This window comes from Panthera onca, chromosome A1 (assembly GCF_046562875.1).
Source record: "Panthera onca isolate mPanOnc1 chromosome A1, mPanOnc1 haplotype 2, whole genome shotgun sequence".
Taxonomy (NCBI): Eukaryota; Metazoa; Chordata; class Mammalia; order Carnivora; family Felidae; genus Panthera; species Panthera onca.
In genome coordinates, this window is record NC_138339.1 from 232460511 (window position 1) to 232481843 (window position 21333).

At 44.4% G+C, this 21333-nt stretch overlaps 1 protein-coding gene across 4 annotated transcripts; it reads left to right on the forward strand.

The window, feature by feature from the left end:
• Window positions 1-544: 544 nt before the first annotated feature.
• SLC46A3 (solute carrier family 46 member 3) lies at window positions 545-20187 on the forward strand. Of its 4 annotated transcripts, none has more exons than XM_060637459.3 (6): window positions 550-1112; window positions 1527-1739; window positions 8583-9453; window positions 11036-11119; window positions 16263-16419; window positions 19521-20187. In XM_060637459.3, exons 2-6 carry the CDS (start codon window positions 1551-1553, stop codon window positions 19603-19605), a joined length of 1386 nt encoding a protein of 461 aa, XP_060493442.2. In that variant the 5' UTR covers window positions 550-1112; window positions 1527-1550; the 3' UTR covers window positions 19606-20187. The 4 variants fall into 4 exon arrangements, with proteins under 4 accessions (XP_060493444.2, XP_060493442.2, XP_060493441.2 ...); XM_060637458.3 differs by having other exon boundaries at window positions 550-811; XM_060637460.2 differs by lacking the exon at window positions 550-1112 and adding an exon at window positions 2832-3051 and having other exon boundaries at window positions 1648-1739.
• Window positions 20188-21333: the final 1146 nt, after the last annotated feature.

Sequence of the window (21333 nt, forward strand, 5' to 3'; positions counted from 1 at the left end):
TACAGTCCCTCCTTTGTCCCAAGGCTACGCTGTATATACGTGCTGAGGGTTCATTAGAACAATCCTGTAGGGCTGTTATGCCCACTTGACAACGAAAGGTTCATAGAGATTAAATAATTTGCCCAAGGTCACACCGCCAGGAAGAGCCAGAGACCACATTTCAGACCCTTTGCCAGGAGCACTCTCTTTCCCTGCACGGGCGCCCCCTACCCCGTCCCCCTTTTCTGCGTTTCTTAGGGCACTTGCCCTGCCGACCCGGACGCTACAGGGAACTGCATCCCACACACGTTACTTTTGCAACAGATCTCCGTGTGCTTCTGCGAAAAACGATGCTCAGACCCAGAAATGTTCTTCCACTGCAGAGCCCTAAAGCGAGACCTCTGCGCTGCCCTACAAACAGCTCGGGCTGGCGGACGGCTGCGCGGCGCCAGGTTTAGCCTGGGGCCTCTGGGGGCGGGTTCACGGGAGCGACGTCGAGCGGACCAATCCCCGCGAGGGAGCCAGACACCGGGCCCAATCGCAGAAGAGCCAGGCAGGACAGGGACAGCCACGCCGGCGGCGACCCCGGCAGCCCGCGGCCCCGCCCTCTCGGCCGGCTGCGGTGCTCCGCGGGCGGGGGCTAAGCCTCTGTCTGGAGCCGACCGGCAGCGGGCCCACAGGCCCACCCACCGACCCGCGGACAGGCTGCCCACCGCGCAGGGAGCAGCCGCCCGTGCTCCCTGGGGCCGAGTCCGCAGGGCCACCGAGGAGCCGAGCGGGGGCTGCGCAGTGACCTGTCGCCGTCGTCACTCTGGACGCCGGAGTGCGCTCGGTTGGTTTGCTTTAAAATGAGAGCTTGAGTTTCCCCGACAGGTGCATTTGGTCGAATTCAACGGAAATTCCCCTCCCCGTCCCAGCGCGGCGGCCGGCGCAGACCCGGCCCCCGACCCAGGCGGCGGTCAGTGTCCCCGGCGCGTCCCGGGCCGCCCCAGCCTCGGGAGCACTTGCTGCTCGGCAGGCGCCCGGAGAGCGCAGGGCACCCCCTCCCCCCCAAAGAAGACAGCCCCCGGGGATTCCGGCCCCGAAAATGATCAGACCTGCGCCTAGCCTGGCAGGAAGACTGTAACCGTGGGGTGAGTTTAAACGAGAAAAAAATCCCTTTATGATCGGCAGCTGCTTTTTAAAGGCCCCCTTCCTGTCCTTGTTAACGAGCAGCAAAATAACAATAACAAACAGTTGCGCAATTATCGCGTTCCCGGAGGAACCTCATTGTTTGCCTTTTGAAAACCGGTTGGCAGTATATACAATGTGGGGACTGTGGTGAGATGATTCCAAACGAAAATGGGTGACAACTTACTAAGATTATTTTAAGGCGGTTTGAGCCCTGAAAGGTCATACTTACTCTTAAAAATAGTTAAGTACGATAGTCACCGGTTTACTGCGTACCCTATTCCAAAGTGAAAATTAATCTCTTACGAACTGCTTACTGCTTTCTGTTCCCCAGTTACTCCACAGAACTCCTCTAACTTCCCCGTTCTTTTTAACAGAATTCAACTACCTACCCAGGCAACATGAAGATTTTCTTTGTAGAACCTGCCATTTGCCTGAGTGCATTTGCTCTGACTTTGACTGCCCCACTGACAACACAGTATGTGTATAGGAGGATATGGGAAGAAACCAGCAACTACAGTTTTGTGTCGGATAGCAATATTTCTGAGTGTGGAAAAAATACAAGCAGCCCAATTTTTGCATTCCAGGAGGTAAGACATTAAAATATCCCTAAAATGTAATAAAAGGGGAATGTGTAAAGGCGTTTTTGATGAAAGAGGGCATTGCACTCATCATACGTTGATCTCTCAAGGGTCACCTTAAATGCTCCGAAATCCCAGGTCAAGAGCCTTTATTCAGTTCTCCTGTTTGAAGTTTCCTAACACCTTTAATCTGCCTCTTCTTTTTTTAATTTTTTTTATTTTTTAATGTTTATTTTTGAGAGAGAGACACAGAGTATGAGCAGGGAAGGGCAGAAATACAGGGAGACACAGAATCCCAAGCAGGCCCCAGGCTCTGAACTGTCAGCACAGAGCTTGACCCCGGGCTGGAACCCATGATCTGTGAGATCATGACCTGAGCTGAAGTCAGTTACCCCAACCGACTGAGCCACCCAGGTGTCCCTAATCTGCCTCTTCTAAGTAAAAGCCCCTTCTTCTGTGACATTGGTGCTTCTCCTTTCTTAGAAAATTTCCGCCTAGTCTCACCTCCCCAGGGGCTCTTTCCTCCTCCTCCCCCACCCCCATCCCAAAGCCTGAAAGTTGGACCACAGCCAACTGGAATGAGTACTCGGTGGTCCCAGCGGCCGGGGGAAACAGTGTTTCTGCCTTTCCCTGGCTTGCTTCCTTCCACCACCCCTCCTTCTGCCTGTACATGACCCAGTTTTCAGTGACCCCCTAAGTAGCCCATCACTGAAGACTGTGGACCTTGGGGCCAGTGTCCTTCATGGACTTGTAGGGGGCAGGCGGCAGCATTTGTCATTCATCATTCGGTGTTAGCAGATCAGCTTTGACTCCCAAGTGCCCAGGGGCAGCCGTGGGAGGCTGTCTGCGGAGGGGAGCACTCACTTTGGTTCTGAGGACACTGAAAGTGTTGAGCCAGATATTACAGAGCCTTACCTTCTCCCTCTCTGGCCTCCTCCCCCAATTTTTGATTTGTTTCAAACAGGAGGTGCATCACCATCCGCCGGCTCCCTCAGACAGTTTTTAGCAAAGTCTACCAACGTCCAGATGCGAAGGAGATAGCATTTAGAGTTGGAATTGTTCCCCCAGACGGCGGTTCTACACCTTGAACTCTTCCCCTAGGGGATACTTTGTGATGGCAAAGAGTGGCACCGCCTCACCTCTCAAAGGACCAGAAGAGTTTGGAGGAATGCAAGTCACTTGCCTAGCCGGCTCTCAGATTTTCTCCTCAGGAGAAGGGGATTCGGGTGTGACTGGGCGAGGAGTCTGAGGCCTAGAAGAAATGGCCAAGGGCCCAGAAGGAAGGCTGTGGCGCTTCTGGAGGTGGCTCCCCAGGTGTCAGGTAGAACCTTGCTGGGCTGAGGCCTGGCCTTTGGACACAGCTTCTGCCGTTCCTCATTTCCATGGGAGAAATTTTCTTGGAACTGATAACTGCTGGGAAGCCATGCAGACATCAGGGTTCTGGCCTAGAGTGGGGTCGTAAAAATAGAAGGGCCAAGGGTCTCACCTGGTGGTTTTGTCTCCTGACTTTAAGAATGTTCCTTGGGGTGCCTGGGTGGCTCGGTCGGTTGAGCATCCGACTTCGGCTCAGGTCATGATCTCACGGTCCGTGAGTTCGAGCCCCACGTCGGGCTCTGTGCCGACAGCTGGGAGCCTGGAGCGTGCTTCGGATTCTGTGTCTCCCTCTCTCTCTGCCCCTCCCCTGTTCATGCTCTGTCTCTCTCTGTCTCAAAAATAAATAAACGTTAAAAAAAAAATTTTTTTTAATAAAAAAAAAGAATGTTCCTATATATATATTATATATCTTATATATAATAAATATATAAATAAATATATATAAGTATTTTATAAGTATTATATATTTATATTAATAAATATATGAATATATAATTCTATATATTTATATATTATATATATAAACTCCCAGGGAGTGAAAAGGTTCAGTAGGCTCATCAGTTTCTATATTGGATTCCATGCTTTCCTACAGCAGACACCTGGGAGCAGTGGGAGGGACAGAGGGGGAGAGGACTTGAATGTGTGGAAAAGTCTGCTGCCCTTGCCCTCCCAGAGTGAGGGGAGACAGGCCGTGGTTCAGTCACCTTGGTGGCCTCTGTGACTGTGCAGGTGATGAGTACTGGCCGCCTCTGGCCTTACCCAGCTGCTGAGAGGCCCCCACTGCCCAGAGCAGTGGTCTCATTTTGAAAATTTCTGCCCAGTGTTTAATTGTTGTTTCATTAATTGTTTTTTAATGAGATTAATATTCAAGAAAACATAGTGCCCTAGATCCCTTCTCTTAAAGTTGGTACTCTAGAGCTACAGATCCTTTTTCTCAGATTGGGGAACTAGAAAGCATGACTGTCCCCACCCACAATTGGGACAGGGCGGGCAGGCCACTCGCTTTTTGCTCCTTAGGTCACAGGAGCATTTTTGCTTCCCAGGAGGCACCCCCATCTCCTTCAGCATTTCCCTCTGGCCCCTTTTCTGGATACTGTCCCTGCTCAATATAAGAATATTCTCTTACCTTTATTTTTATTTTTTTAATGTTTCTTTATTTTTGAGAGAGAGACACACGCAAAGTGCAAGTGAGGGAGGGGCAGAGAGAGGGAAACAGAGAATCCGAAGCAGGCTCCAGGCTCCGAGCTGTTGGCCCAGAGCCTGACGTGGGGCTCGAATTCACAAACGGTGAGATGGTGATCTGAGCTGAAGGCGGACACTTCACTGACTGAGCCACCCAGGCGCCCCTCTCTTACCTTGAAATCCAAGGACAAATGTTCCCTGTTTCAGGACCTTCCTTCTCAATTCCCAGCTCTGTTGGGGGTGGGTGCTGGGCACTTGCTGACTTAAAGAAATTGAGGGGTTTGAGAATTGTTCTTGTAACCCTAAAAATAAAATGTCATAGGACACACAGAGTCAGTCCTGAATAAAACAAAGGATTTTTTTCAGTTCAAATTTTTCTTTGCCACCCCCCCAAAAGACCAATTATTTGTAAGAAGAGTGCATAATACAATAGTGTATTGAACTTCTTACTGTGATACCATATTTATTTATCCTTCTATATAACAAATACACAGACACAGACACATGTATTGGAATGCAAGATAATAATACGAATTTCAGGGTATAGATAGAAGAATCAACTAAGCTATTTCACTTATACTTAACATTTTGAAACTCTATATGAATGAAAAGTCTTATTTTTCAACCTAGTAGGGTCAAATATATATAGACATATAAATATAAATACATATAAATATTCATCTAACCTACTTTCCAAATCTTTGAGTTTTCTGAGTCTTGTGACTATAAGATGCACCTACATACTTCTCTTGAGCAAGATTAATCTCTAAAGGGCCTCTTAACAAAATGGCAAGGCTGTGGGAAGGACACTCTTGGCTAAAGCAGAAGAGGTAGGGAATTCTAAGCATGTTTGTTGACTTGTGTGGAGGAAGGAATTTTGAAGCCCCTTGCCATCCTCTCCTTCCCAGGTGAAACGACTGGTTTTGAGGTGCTAAACTGGCCACTTTGGTCTCTTCTCTTCAAGTGCTATCAAGACAGGGACCCTGCTAGTTGAGGGGGCAAGTTGGTGGCAACCAGATGGTGAAATTGTTCTTATTCAGTAATTTACTTATAACCCTTTTAATAACTAACACAGTCCCTTATTACCAGCAGATAGAGAATGTCTTCTACTCAATTGTAATTACTATATATACTACAGCCTATGGAATTGTGACTTTTTGAAAATTGATATTCCTTTCCTTAATGTAATTTACACTTGTCTCAGTACATTGTCCTTCTGTTCGGTCTTTTTTTTTTTTTTTTTTTTTAGTTTTATTTCAAAGTTTATTCTGAGAGAGAGTGTGCGAGTGTGCGTGCACGAGTGAACGGGTGGGAGAGAGAGAGGACCCCAAGCAGGCTCCACGCTGTCCGTGCAGAGTCAGGCGCAGGGCTCGAACTCATGAACTGAACCGTGAGATCATAACCTGAGCTGAAGTCAAGAGTCGGATGCTTGAGCCACCCTGTTCAGTCTTGTAGAAGACATAGCCCTTTTTACTCTGATTTCTTCCATTTGCCCTTATCTAATTATGATTCTCCAGAGTTTAAAAGGAACAGATTGCAGATGAGGAGAGAAGTCTGCGTAAGAGGTTGGGTTAGAAAGAAGACCAGATATGGGGGAGGGGTGGGAATGGGAAGAGGAATCCCAAACTGGAATAGCTTGTTGAGAAGCGGATTAGAAAATGATTGTTTGATTTACTTCTTTATTCGGTAAATATTTACTTGATGGCTTTTATAACCGTGGAGCTACAACGGTGTGCACAAGAAGCCTGCCCTAGGGGCGCCTGGGTGGCTCAGTCGGTTAAGCATCCGAGTTCGACTCAGGTCACGATCTCGCGGTCCGTGAGTTCGAGCCCCGCGTCGGGCTCTGGGCTGATGGCTCGGAGCCTGGAGCCTGCTTCCGATTCTGTGTCTCCCTCTCTCTCTGCCCCTCCCCCGTTCATGCTGTGTCTCTCTCTGTCTCAAAAATAATAAAATAAACATTTAAAAAAAAATTTTTTTTAAAAGAAGCCTGCCCTAGTAAAAATGAAACTACCAGAGTTGATTAAGCATGAACTTATAGTAGGGTCTCTGCGGTGTGCCTTATGTTGCCATGCTGACTTTAAATCTCACACTCACAACAGCCTGCAAGACAGGGACTCTTCATACCCCCCTCTTGTCAGATGAAGCTATAGGGATAAATAATTCGGTCGGCATCACACGCAGCTAGCGCGTCGCCTATTTTATTTGCTTATTCACTGGTACAACCAGTATCTGTGGGGCACCCTGTGAAGCACTTGGTTGGAATCCGTGACGATGTGGCAAAGAAGACCGCGTGCCCGCCCTCCCAGAGCTTAGTGGTAGTGGACAGGGCACACGGTGAGCAGCTCCATTAAAGTAACCCACCCTGTGGGGGTGGGGCAAGTCTCTAAAGAAAACTATAGCCAGATAAGGGCATGGAGCCCTGGGTGGGGGTTGATGGGGTTGCTCTGGATGGCTCACAGAAGGCTTCTGAGGAAGTGACTTTCGAATTGAGGAAGTGAGCCGTGTGGTCATCGCAAAAGGAACAGCACGTACAAAACAAGCGAATGAGCGTGGAGTGTCTGAGGAATGCATGTGGCTGAGGGGAGCCGAGAGGCAGACCTGAAATCAGAGAAGTCATGATATCGCCGCCCACACTGTGGCAAGGAATTCGGATTTATTCCACTGTCAGGAAAGCCACCGAGGGATTTTGGGTGGAGGAGTAACATGAGCTGGTTGGTGTGTGTTTTTAAAAATCACTCTAATTGCTACGTAAAGAACGGGCTCCTTCTGAATCTAGATCCATCTGACTCCAGAGCTCTTAATCGCTACACAAAAAAGTGCAACTGAAGAATGATAATGGCCAGATGAGAAGGTTCAACGGGAGAGATTACATCTGTTTGGGCATTTCAGGCAAATCCAAGTTGGACTTGACTAAGGCCTGTGCCTGTAACACGGCGTATTTGGGGAGGCAGTGGAGATCATGCTGAAGAGTGGGGTCGGACCGCCTCTGGGTGGCCTAACATAACGGACACGGAAAGCGTGAGCTTTCTCTGGCAGGCAGAGGGCTAATAAGCAGGTGCGAGACGTGCCACTAGTGTGTTTTGGCAAGCCGCTCCCACCATTGGGGTGTGTGATCCACCAAGTGACGAGGCTGGGTCATGGACCGAGTTGAAGAGAGGGAAAGCAAGGTGCCCGGGGAGTCCTGGTGAGCGCTAGGAGCCCTGTGCTTCCGGTGGCAGTGATGGGACCGGAAAGAGGCAGAGGTCACGAGAAGCACCGCGTGCTGGCAGGCATGGGTGAAGGGAAAGGCCAGAAACAGAGATGACTGGAGCTTTGAGTCTCAGTGACGACAACACTTCCTGGTGACGGGAAGTTACTTGCGTTATATGGATATATAAAAATCGACACGGGCTCACTCTTTTAAAAGATCATTAATTTCAGTACTTGATTTTTCTGTGTGGTTCATCAGTTGTTCTAGGGTGCTTTCTAAATATTACATGAATCCGTCTGTTTTTAAAAATGAGTTTAGCAATCCCTGTTATAAAAATGGCACATACTCTGTATAAAACTTGGAAAGTACAGAGAGAGGTGGCAAACAGAAATCACCCCAAATGCTCTCCCCCAAACAACCAGTGCAGCGCCTGTAACATCTTCCAGCCTGTGTGTGCCCCCGGGTGTGTTGGCTTGGAGAAGCTGGATTTACCTTCCTCCTCAGTTCATGGCGTGCTACCATCCGTCTTCGTCAGTGCAAAGCTTCTCTTGGGGTTTTATCTTATTTTTTAGTAAGGGAAGAAAGAAACTGGAAGAAACGTATTTGTGGAGACACATGTGAAAAAAGCAACTGAGTGCCTCCTAAATAAAGGTCTACCGAGTATGACGTTTACACGTGATATTCATTGCCTTTTAAGTAGACAGAAGGATCTGTCACGGGAAAGGGTGTTGCTCTTGCTTGACAACAGTGGTCATGATCTCCGTGCTAGCTGTTCACAGAAGAAAGAAATATCCTTATATGGCCAGTCCCAGAAGTCTTGGGGTCTGTGGATCCTCTATATAAGACAGACACACCGCAATACCCAATTTTCTTTTTATGAAAGTCCCCACCACGGTACTTGAATATTATGACTGAGCTTTGATTCCTGCGTCACCTCTTGTTATTTGCTTTGTGAACTGGATGAAGATTCAGGCTGTATCAAACCCATGCTGCAGAGATTCCTTGTTGGCGACGTACTGGAAAAAAGAAAAGCACGCACTGTGATATTTTCATGCATGTTGTCTATATCTCTGTAAACACATCGTCTTCTTTTTGTTTCTTTGCAGGAAGTTCAGAAGAAGGTGTCTCTCTTTAATCTGCAGATGGACATAAGTGGGCTAATTCCTGGTCTAGTGTCTACGTTCATACTTCTGTCTCATAGTGATCATCGAGGACGGAAATTCCCTTTGATTTTGTCTTCCGTTGGCGCTCTTGCAACCAGTGTTTGGCTCTGTGTGCTCTCCTACTTTGCTTTTCCAGTCCAGCTTCTGATTGCATCTACCTTTATCGGTGCACTGTGTGGCAATTATACCACATTTTTAGGGGCCTGTTTTGCCTACGTAGTTGATCAATGTGTAGAACAGAAACAAAGAACAATTCGAATAGCCATAATTGACTTCATACTTGGACTTGTCACTGGATTAACGGGACTGTCTTCTGGCTATTTTATCAGAGAACTAGGTTTTGTGTGGTCCTTTTTCATTATTAGTATGGCTCTTGCTGTTAACTTGATTTATATTTTATTTTTTCTTGGCGATTCATTGAAAGAATCTTCGTCTCCGAATGTTGCCATATCATGTAGTGAAGGCTTTAAAAACCTATTTTACCGAACTTACATGCTTTTTAAAAATGCTTCCGGTAAGCGACGGTATTTTCTCTGTTTGTTACTTTTTACAATGATCACTTATTTTTTCGTGACAATTGGCATTTCCCCCATTTTTATCCTTTATGAATTGGATTCCCCACTCTGCTGGAATGAAGTCTTTATAGGTTATGGATCGGCTCTGGGTAGCATTACCTTTTTCAGTAGTTTCCTAGGAATATGGCTTTTTTCTTACTGTATGGAAGACATTCACATGGCCTTCATTGGAATCTTTACCACCATGGCAGGAATGGTCATGACTGCTTTTGCCAGAACGACATTAATGATGTTTTTAGGTAAGATACAAAATGTAGCCTTAGAACTAACCGTGTATTTGATGTTTATATAAAATGAATTTAGTCTGCTGGGTGAGAAACTTTTAGTTTAACATTCTCTATTTAACGCATTCTAGTTCAATTAAGGCACTTTGCCAGGAAGTGAAAGCCAATTGGTTTAAAAAACACTAATGATTAACCACAATTTTCTAAATTTGCATACTTGCCAAAAAATTGTTTTGAGAAGCATTCTTCTTGTGAGTCAATTCCTCAATAGAGCTTTTTGCCAACTTGAATATTTCTTAAAGTGCTGCTAAGAAGACTACTTTCCATAAAACTTTTTAAAAATTATTTTTTAAGATTTTATTTTTAAGTAATCTCCACATCCAACGTGGGGCTCACTCACAACCCCAAGATCAAGAGTCATACGCTCCACTGGCTGAGCCACCAGGCGCCCCATAAGAAGTAAAGATCATTACATAAAATAAACTCAAAAGATTTATAAAATTCACATTTGTTGAATATATTCAAGAAGAAAATTCTTTAAGACAGGGTTTTGCAAATTGGTCATTCCGTCAATTGGCTTTTGATAAATCATTTTTTGGCAAACTGGACTACTTCCTCAACTACCTACCCCACAGGTGGTTTCTGTAGGGCTTGAGTGAGATGCCGCCTTTGAAAGAGCTAAGAGATCTGTCAAGTGGGACCTTAGGAAAGGTCCGATTTCATCTTTTTCTACAAAGCCACTGCCAACCTCTTGCTACCTTGCAGGGGAGCGGGGTGACCAAAGAGAATCAGGTTTAATGTCCATCTATATGGCACCAGGTGATCTTAAGCAAATTACTTAAGTACTGAGGGCCTTCATTTATTCTAATGTAAAATGGGCACAGTAGTACCTAATTCAGAGGGTTACAAGAATATTAGAAGAGATCACTGTAAAGCACTAAGCACAAGGCCTTGTGTTCAGTAAATGTCGGTTCTCCCTGTCTCCCTTAGAATTGCCAAGGTCAAGTAAGTTGATATATGTGTGAAAACTTTAACATCATCTGCAAAAATAATCTATTACTGTTTTGTCAAAGAACTAGAAATGCTACTATTAGGGGTCATAATTTAAGAGGAGAGGTGATCTGGGCTCATAAAATGATTCAGCACAAACATGAACAAGCAGAAAGATAACCACTTTCTCGATAAGTGAGTCAATATACTAAAAGCATGCTAACACTAAGAATGTCAAGTCTAAGGAAGCAAAACCAGAAAATACATGAAGAAAGCTAAGTCACAACTTGCTGAACGAGAGGTCACTGTAGTAATCAGGGAAACAGCACATCAGTCCCAATCGCAGTTCTAATCCCAAGGACCTAAAACCTCCATGAACTCTTATTCTTACTCCCGGAATAACAAAGTAAAGTAACCTTTAGCTGACCCATCTATAGTGTATCTTAAGTCATGAGACAGAAGTCTACAATTAATTAATTCAGTCCTTGGGTGCAATGAGGTAGGATGCTTATAGAAAAGGACATAGTCAGAAAGAAAGTATTTCACATTTAAAATTGGCCATTCGTTTTCTGACTTGGCCAGTGATTTCCCACCATTTCTCTTACAGTCAGGTTGCCATTCCTTTTCACGATCGTGCCGCTCTCTGTTCTACGGTCCATGATATCAAAAGTGGTTCGTTCTACTGAACAAGGTGAGTTTAATTTGCTTAATGAATATAATGAGTTTACAATCTGTTTCAACTGAAATCTATGGACAACCAATGTTTGATTCTTCTGAATATTCTACAACACTTTTTTTTGTTCAGAATGCCTTTTGAATTAAGTGGTAAGCAAATTCTGTGTTCGGTAGAGGCTTATGTTCAGGCAGGGGTGCCCTGCCCAGGGTTTCCCGCTTTAGAAGGCTTGCATCTAGCCAGGCCTTGCCTCAAGAGGAGAGGAGTGCTCAGGGCCCAGGCAGATGCCCGCCCGGGAGCTCACAACACCTCCCCCTTCTAGACTATATTCTGGGTATCCGGGACCCATAATTCCCAGCCAAACAGTTTTGGGTTCGTGTCTTTGAGTGCCTGGGTGGTCCTCTTCCTCAGACCCTTTCTCCTGAGGGTAGACCGTGTGTTCCCCTCTAGACCAAAGGGGTAGCCAAGCCATCACTCTTCATAGAACTAGCCCAACCTTGGCATTGCAGAGTGGGGTGTGTACAGCCATGTGTAAATGATCCTTTTTGAGCAGGATGGAGCAAGAGATAGAACACAGCGTGGGCGGACTGCACCCTGCAGCTGGGGACTGAGGGCCAAGGGCCAGCTAGCTCGGCCAGTGCTGCCATGTTCCTCCACAGAACTCCAAAGAGTCTGAGAATTCGGAGTCTGTGTCTGACCTTCCAAATCATCGTGAAGGTATAGAAGGCATATTTCTCAGAGTGGGGAGTTGAAACATAGCTTACTGAACAGTTTGTTCATTAGAACTGTAACTCACAAATACTTACAATATAATATATAGGCTTCTAAGTGTATTCTTACACTGGACCCCACAAATGTCAGAGCTGGGCCTGAATTAGAATCCTAGCAAAAACAGGATCCCACTCAGCTGGTTCAATAGCGACTTTCATGAAGTCCAAGCAGTATGGTGGAGTGGGCAGTGGAGAAGGCACCCAGAGAATGTGGCCCAAAGAGGGAGCAGAGACAAGACACTACAAGCTTTCTCTCCACCTTCATCTCGTTGACCAAGTGCAACAGAAAGTCAGATTAGCAAGGAAATCCACGTCATTCGATAGGAGCAAATCTATCAGCCTCCCAAGCACAGAGCAGGACACAGGAGATCAAACAGCTGAAGTGGGAGGGCAGAGAATAACCAATACAAAAGGACAACAAAATTAAATTTCTAGTTAGAACTAGTTACTAGTTAGATATTAGGCATATCTGTACCATGTGAATATTGTTAGATTTTGGAGCTTTCTTTTGTTTCATGCCTCAGCCTGGTGCAGATATTCATATTAATTGTTGATGGACCATTCATATCTAGGCTACTGTATTTATGGCAGTTTAGTCAACACTGGGGAAGACTGCTAATTCAGTGCCTTTAAAAATATATTTCTTGATTCTCTTCCACCCATGTCACTGTATATGCACACAGCTGTTTATAGATTATGTAATGATGATTGGAAAACCACTTAGGAATATAAAAATTTGTAACTGTAATATGTAAAAATATACCTGCTTCTTTGGGTTACAATGGTTTCTTAGGTATGACACCAAAAGCACAACAACAAAAAGAAAAATAGATAAATTAGACTTTATCCAAATTAAGAGCTTTTGCACTTTAAAGGACACCATCCAGAGAGTGAAAAGACAAGCTACAGAGTGTGAGAACATATGAGTAAATCACATGTCTAATAAGGAACTTGGGAGGTGGGGGAGGGGAATGGATGAAATAGGTAAGGAGGATTAAGAATACACTTATCTGGATGGGCACTGAGTAGTATATGGAACCTACTGGATCACTGTATTGTACACCTGGGACTATTATAACACTGTGTGTTAACTACACTGGAATTAAAAAAAAAAGAAAAAACCAAAAGACAACCCAACTATATAGGCAACAGATTTGAATAGACATCTCTCCAGAAAGCTGTACAAATGGCCAAGAATTATATGAATAAATGCTCAACATCATTAGCCTTCAGGGAAATGCAAACCAAAACCACAGTGAGACCCACCGGGATGGCTGAAATGGAAAGACCACAACAAGAGATGGTCAGGATGTGGAGAACCTGGAACCCTTCTACACCGCTGGTGGGAACATAAAATGATGCACCCGTTTTGCCAAAACAGTTTGGTAGCTCCTCGGAAAGTTAAATAAAATTCCCTTAGGACTCGGCAATTCCATTCCTAGAAATAGAATGGAATTGAAATCCCAAAAGAAATGAAAACATATGCCCACAAAAAACCCTGCACACAAATGTTCACAGCAGCATTATTTATAGTAGCCAAAAGGTAAAGACAAATGTAAACGTCCATGAACTGATGAATGGATCGATGCCATGTGGTATATCGGCCCAATGAAATATTATTTGGCAATAAAAATAAAGTACTGATGATACCCAACTACCCCACGGATGAACCTTGAAATCATTGTGGAAAATGAAGAAGCCCGACACAAAAGGTCACACGTTGTCGTATAAATACTCCATTTATATGAAACGTTCAGAAAAGGCAAACCCGTGGAGACAGAAATCAGGTAAGTGCTGTCCAGGGCTGGAGAGAGAGGGAGCACTTGCTAATGGGTACGGTTTCTTCTGGGGCGAGGCTGCGCAGCTCCGTTAACTGTGCAGTTTAAAGGGGTGAGTTCTAGGGCGTGTGAATTATACCTCGGTAGAGCTGTTCGGGAGAAAAAGAAACATCTACCTGCTTCACAACTTGGAGCTAAAAGACACTTCTCAGAGTACCTGGCTTGTTTTGGTTTTTATTTGGTGTAGTCTCCTTTACAAAGGCTATTTAAAGTGACACTTTAAAATGTTTTGTTTTTTGGATTTTCACTGAGGATGCCTTTTGCTGATGTCAGAGTTTCCCTACTGAGTATATTCTGGTCCTGCATTACTTTTTTAAAAACGGGATATCTTCGTGAAAATGTTATGTGCTTTAAGGTGATCGGAGGAGAAAGGAAGTGCCACAGAGGTTTTCATGAGTCTCTCAGTATCCCCATCATCTTGAATGAGAAAGGAGAGGAAACTGGATTGTTTCGGAATCTCTGTGCTCCATACGGCCGTGAAACTCCCAGCTAAAGCCACCCTGGACTACCTCTTGCCTCACTGCTCCCTGCGCACTCTTTGTGATTACTTGGAACACTGGAAAAACACACTCGACTTTTGAAACCTACCGGATTAAGAAAAGTATAGATACGAAACAATGGGCTGATGACTTAATCCAGTTTATCTCTGGTGACTGTGACACAAGTTGAACTGCTCGAGAAAGTTGAGCGACAAGTGAACCCTACTGTGTCACAGGATGGCTGTTTACGCCAGACACACGTACCACCTGGCCAGCTTTCTGTCAAGAATCGAGTTAGGTCATTGCAAAACAGGACTACCTCTGTCCAGTCTGTCCTCCATGGCACTGCGCCTGGCTGTAGCAAGGGATCAGAAATATAAGAAGATAATCGCATAGACAGGTAGGAGAACTTCCTCCCAAGTGAACTGACTTCATGTTTTATCATAAATCATGGAGGCAGCAGGTCTGTGTACTACTTGCTGATTGGTAACTGGGCTGTTGAATGAAGCTTTTTTTCATTCATTCGACAAATACGGGTTAAACATCTTCCATGTGCCAGGACAGACAGGCCCTGGGACACAGCAGTAAACAGAATAGATGTGCACTTGGCATGAACAGAGCTTTCATTTTAGTCAAAAGAAGACATGTACGTGAAAACACAGTATTCTTCAGAGATATATTTATGTTTTATGGACACGTGACCTGTCATTCAGTGAAGAATTAGAAGCCACGTACGAGAAGATGTATACCGGGGTAAAAAGTCTCAGTAGATAAAAACCCATACGCCACACGGTCTACAAGACTAAGACCACGGGGAAAATTAAAACACGGACAGCGTAAGCCATAATCTGGTTACGAAAGGTGACCCTCATGCTTGCCTTTTCCTTCTCACCAGTCCATCAAATACAGTTATTTACATGATTTGCATTGTTTGTAGAAAAAATACATCACAACTTCTCATGGAAAAGTAAACTTGGCAAAGCAGGGAACAAGCACAACGGCTTAATGATAGAGTCCGCCAAAGCCACGTAGGGACTTCTACCGGGGACATCAAGAAGAGCGGGAAAACCAGGACAAAGTTTTTCATCTGGTGATGCCAAATAGGGCAAAGAGGAAGACAAGTACATCAAGATGACCCGCCTGTCCTTTAGAGGTTTAACTGCTCAGTCAGCGTGGCCTTGGATTGCAGACAGAACGAAACATTGGCAGAATTTGTGCCCCCTTTTCTCGGATTATGAACTTGGACTGACCACGCAGCCACCCTACGCTCCTCGAACGATGCTCCAGGGCCTGCCCTCGACCAACCGTGGTAGGCGGGCAGGGGTGCCGGGCAGTGGCGGGATCCCCGCTCACTCAGTCTTGTGAGCCACCTCAGCGTGGAAGCCGTTTCAGGCAGGGAAGGCAGAAAAGACTCACTTCGCATCAAACCATGGCATAACTAGAGCACAGACAGTTACTTGAGGAGTCACACAAAGGAACCTTGTGGCTGCTCAATTTGCCGGCACTTTGGAGGGAGGGATCCAGTCCATGCTGCAGAAAGCATATGCCATCATCTGTCTTTGTCTGCAGCTGTCACTTTTGCCAGATCTGAGAAGCAGATGAAGAGGATTGCTTTAACTCAGAAGGCTCCTCGGGTGGGACCTTTGCTCGTAGGAGCCACCTGCACATAGGAGGTGTGTCACAGATGTCCCCAGCTTGGGGACTGAGAGTGGGAAATAAGCTTGAACGTCAGGGCTATGTAGTTGTGGCTATGCCTGCGGCTGTTCAGGGACAGGAGACTGTGGGTTTCAAATGTGTCAGCTGTCGTTGCCTTTTACCTTTGCCCTACCGACATCGGAACTATTGTGTTTTCACCTTCCGTCACATCAAGTCCAGGCGGACCTCATGATCTCAGTTTCTCCACCTGCAAAAATGGGTTACTGACTTCTCGGGGATTTGGAGGAAATAGCTTTCATTCACCAAGCAGTGCCCCATGTTTGTTTTTTCCAGGGAGTAAGTTTTCTCCCTTTGTTCTGTTCGTTGTTTTGTCACGAAGCCATTTCTTTTTCTCCTTCCACACCCTGACCCCAAACAGGTACCCTGTTTGCTTGCATCGCCTTCTTAGAAACGCTTGGTGGCGTCACTGCAGTTTCTACTTTTAATGGAATTTATTCAGCCACTGTCGCCTGGTACCCAGGCTTCACCTTTCTGCTGTCTGCCGTTCTCTTACTAATTCCAGCCATCAGTCTATGGTAGGTAATTATTTTCAACCGTTTTGTCAGAGGATGGCTGGATTAAATGAATTCCCTAACCTCACTAGTAAAATTACATAGATCTGTTAAAGTTGTTTAAAAAAAAAAAAAAATTCAACTGGGTAGCTTTTAAAGATCTAATTGGCTCCACTGGTTGATTCACGAACCGGGCGGCCTCCCATCTAAGTAGAGTGGGGCTCTGAGGAGCTGTGCCAACTGGAAGGTTTTCATAGGAAAGAGGGTGGGTCGTGAAGTTATTAGCAGAGGAGAAGAAATAATTATTTCAGGCAGAGTCACCTTCCCTTAGGGAGAAGGGCAGGGGTCTTATTAGGGTGGATGACCTCATCGTTCTCTGGGGGATGGAAAGGGCTCAAGTAGCAGGCTCACCGGTGCTGATCAGAGAACTCCTGGCTTGACTGGTGAAGACGAGCCTCTGGGGGAGGCTGGGAGTGCAGGTAAGTTACATGTGAAGTCCAGGTTTGATGAGGTGGCCTAATGGAAACCACGTGGGGCCTGTGGTTTTCTTTTGAACGAAGTTTTGTCCCAGAATGTACTTTTCTCAGTAACTTTTAGACATGAGGACATCTATTGATAATGTTGAAGACTTAAGAAGAAAGAGACAATGACAAGGCTCACCATTACTAAGAGAAAGAAAGATTGGGTCAGACTCTGAATAGCCACCCCCTGTCTCTTTAGATATGAACCGATTAAATCAGCATCCAAGAATATGCATGTGTATGCGAATGTGTGTGTATGTATATATATTCATATTCAACTATGATTTCCTAGAGTATAATATCCCCTGGGGGGTCAAAGATTCCTATAAGAAGACAGACTTTAATATGGAGTCTTGGGCTGATGACAAGAGCAAATAGTGTGCACTGAACATCAAGAATTTTCTTTGAAGAATGTTGGCTTATTTAGTGACTCCCTTTTTTAAAAAAGTGTTTTTTTTAACGTTTATTTATTATTGAGAGACAGAGAGACACAGAGCGTGAGCAGGGGAGGGGTTGGGAGAGGGGGAGACACAGAATCCGAAGCAGGCTGCAGACTCCATGCTGTCAGCACAGAGCCCGACGCGGGGCTCGAACCCACGGACTGTGAGATCATGACCTGAGCCGAAGTCAGTTGCCCAACCAGCTGAGCCACCCAGGTGCCCCCAATGACTCCCTTTTTAAATGTAAATATCCAAATAAATACAAAGTACCAAATTCTATTTATGAATAGTACATAGAATAAAAAGACCAGAGTCATACACATAACAAGTGTTTCTTTCTTCCTTTGCCTTTCAGTTAACAAAAAGTGTAATCTAACTAGACAAGCGGTTGCCAAAATGGCCAAGCAAAGAGAGTGAACACATTCTATGGGGCCAGCGCACTGGGCCGAGAGCTCTTTGCCCTTTCCTTGCTGGGCTTTGCCCAGTCTACACGGCTGAGAGCACAGTGCAGTGACAGTGCAGTGACAGTGCAGTGACAGGGGTCAGTAGGACGTGGAGCACAACACATCTCTGCTTTCTCCTGAGCACTGGGCAGCGGGGGGAGGGGGGGTTCGGGGTGAGTAAGGAAAGTACCTACGTGCACAGGCCTTACCCGTTCTACCAAGACTGTGACCTCCTTGAAGGGCTGCCCTACGTCTTAATCATAGTAGGACCTCATTACATAATGTCTCTCTATGTAATTTTCATACCTAGATCTGTGTAAGACAGACTACAGTACTATTTACAGTTCCTCTGTGATTCTGATGAAAAGTGATTTTTACTAGATATCTTTTTAAAAAGAGACTCCACCTGTTGAACCAGCAAAATTAAAAATACATGCTGTGCTATATAGTAAATGATGAGACAGTCTTCCGCATTGCTTGCAGGAGTGTCATTTGGCAGGATCATCTTTGGAAAGCAATTCATAAACATGTATCAAAAGCTTTTTTAAGAAGTTCGTAGTATTTGACCCAGTGATTCCTTTTAGAAGCACATCCTAAGGAAATGATCGGTAATATCAAAAATTTATGTACAGTTAACTCTGAACAGCACAGGTCTGAACTGCATGGATTCACTTACATGCAGATTTTTTTCTATATATGCAGTACTATAATATACTTTCTCTTATGACTTTAATGCCATTTTCTTTTCTCTGGCTTTATTATAAAAATACAGCATATAATCCTTATGACATGCCAAATATGTGTTGATAGACTGTTTTATGTTACTGGTAAAGCTTCTGGTCAATGGTAGACTATTAGTAGTTAAGTTTTTAGGGAGTCAAAAGTTATATGCGCATTTCCAACTACATGGGAAGTTCAGAGGTCAACTGATACAAAGTTTATGAAGACAAAAACATTTTTTAAATGACCAAAAGAGAATGATTAAATAAATGATCGTGCATCCATACCATATCACGAAAAATAAAAAGAATTAGGGAGTAGAAAATGGGTAATTTGTATTCTTCATATATTCATACATATCTGTTAATGAACATATACACAGCTAGATAAAAGATAGTTTTGCTTTCACTAATGCTTCTAATGTAAATGTAGATGGTCTCCTGAGATTTTTTAACCCTATGCCGTTCAATATTTTTAAAAAGTTAAATGCTTAGTTTTTATTAAAGTTTATTTATTTGAGAGAGGCAGAGACAGTGCGAGTGGGGGAGAGGCAGAGAGAGAGGGAGAGAATCCCAAGCAGGCTCTGCACTGCCAGCACCTGAGCCGAAACCAAGAGTCGGACTGAGCTACCCCAAGCACCCCCAAATTACATGTTTTTTAAGTTCCAGGTGTCTTCTTGTCCCAGCTTCAGTTATAGGTATTGGACATGAACTTCAGCCACACCTACAGTTATAACTACTTTTTTGTGGACTATAGAAACTAAACAGTGGGATGGATGGACATTTCAGGGATCCGGAAGAGAAAAGAACTGTAGATTGTTTAGTATGTTCAGAATGCTCTGCCTAGCAAGTCAGCTGGACTCGAAGTGCCAGTATGTTCCTTCTGTGTATAATTTGCACAATTTATTGCAAGCCATGTAACCAGGGGGAAGTTGGAATATAGATTATTTATTTATGTATTGCTTTGGTCACAATTGCAGAATGTCTTGTTTGCTTTTGCAGCATAGTCAAGTGCACCAGCTGGAACGAGGGAAGCTATGTACTTCTTACACAAGAGGAACCCAGTGAAGACACTTCAGACAGCTGATCGTGATTTAAAAAAAATAATTGGACACACACATTATACACTCGGACTTCTGAGGACTGTAAACTAGTTCCATAATCAATAGTTCATAAATAATCAATGCTACATGCCCTTTCTTCTCAACTGAACAGTGAGAGAAACGGCCCCTGGCTCTAGCTTCTTACAGTACCATGCACTTTGAGCACTTTATGAATATTCTGCGATGGAGTCCCATAGATAGAACAAATCTCAAAACACTTCCCATTTCTGGATTTGGGAAAGAAACGGAGACTTCACAGTCTAAAGGGATTAAGAAACTTAACACAATCAAAAGCAATAATCTCCCTGACATACTCCAGCCTCTCACCCTGGGACCAAGGAGAACTCTATACCTCAGTTTCTTCATCTGCAAAATGGGTTTCTGACCTCTCAAAGATTTTGAAGGCATCACTGTTCAAAATTATGATGAATCATTCTCTGATAGGAAAATAACGGTAGAAGCTTCAAACAATTCTAGTACAGTCACACCTCTGCTTGGATAATGCTTTGTTTTACAGAGCCCATCAAGGTGCTAGGGACCGTGAAAGTTTCTAAGAGATGCAAAAACCTTAAAACGGAAGCACTTTAGAGGAGACATATTTTCACTTTTCCTAATACGTGTCATCAGTGACAGGTATGTTAGTGTTTATATAGGTGACACAGGGGTGACTGGAAAAATACTGTAAATAAAATTTTTTATAAAGAAACGTAAACACTGAGCAAGCAGCCAATCATGAAGTAATGTTACAGAGCCAATATTCATTCCTTATTTTTATCCAGGGATATCCATATCTTACTGCCTTAAACTTATCCTGAGACCCACCCTGGTCCCTGAGAACACATTCTCTCATGCCTCCTATCTTTCTATACACTGTTCCATTTGCCTTTCCTCCTTTGAGACATTGGACCTTTCAACTGTCAGCCAAATCCTGCTTCCTCTGTGTAGCCTTCTTGGCATTTCTTCCCTACTCCTATGCTACCCCCGCCCCTGCAGGGCACCCACAGCACTGGGTGCATACTTCCTCGCATTTTCCACCGTCTCCTAATGTTTGTTTTCCTTACTTGACAATGGGCACCTTGAGGACAGGGATAGTCTTGGATTCCTCATTATATCCTCAATAAATGTTTGTTGAACTAAATACAAAATTTTGCTTTTCCTTGTAAAAATAATTTAAAGTTACATATTTAAGTAGCCACATGCCACAGCCATTAAGCCAACCTTGCAAATCAACTGAAAAAATATGCCAGCACTTTTTAAATTGGTTTATGGTATTTTCACTGGTCCTTCAATATCTCTGTTTTTTTTTTTCATTGTTTTAAATGTTTATTTATTATCGAGAGAGAGAGAGAGAGACAGAGCTCAAGCAGGGGAGGGGCAGAATCCGAAGCAGGCTCCAGGCTCCGAGCTGTCAGCACAGAGCCCGACACAAGGATCAAACCCACGAACCGTGAGATCATGACCCAAGCTGAAGTCGGATGCCTAACCAACTCAGACACCCAGATGCCCCAGTATCTCTGATTTTCTAAGTTACGATACGTAATATCGCAAATGCCTTCAAGTACAACTAGATGATTGACTTCTCTGTGATCTCTTGAACACAGACAGTTTTCCATTTGACAGCACTGCTTACAGCTTCTCCCTGTAGGGTAATCAACGACCGCTGGACTAGCGAACAGCACTCGGTGTAAAATATTAGAAGTTTTTATTTCCAA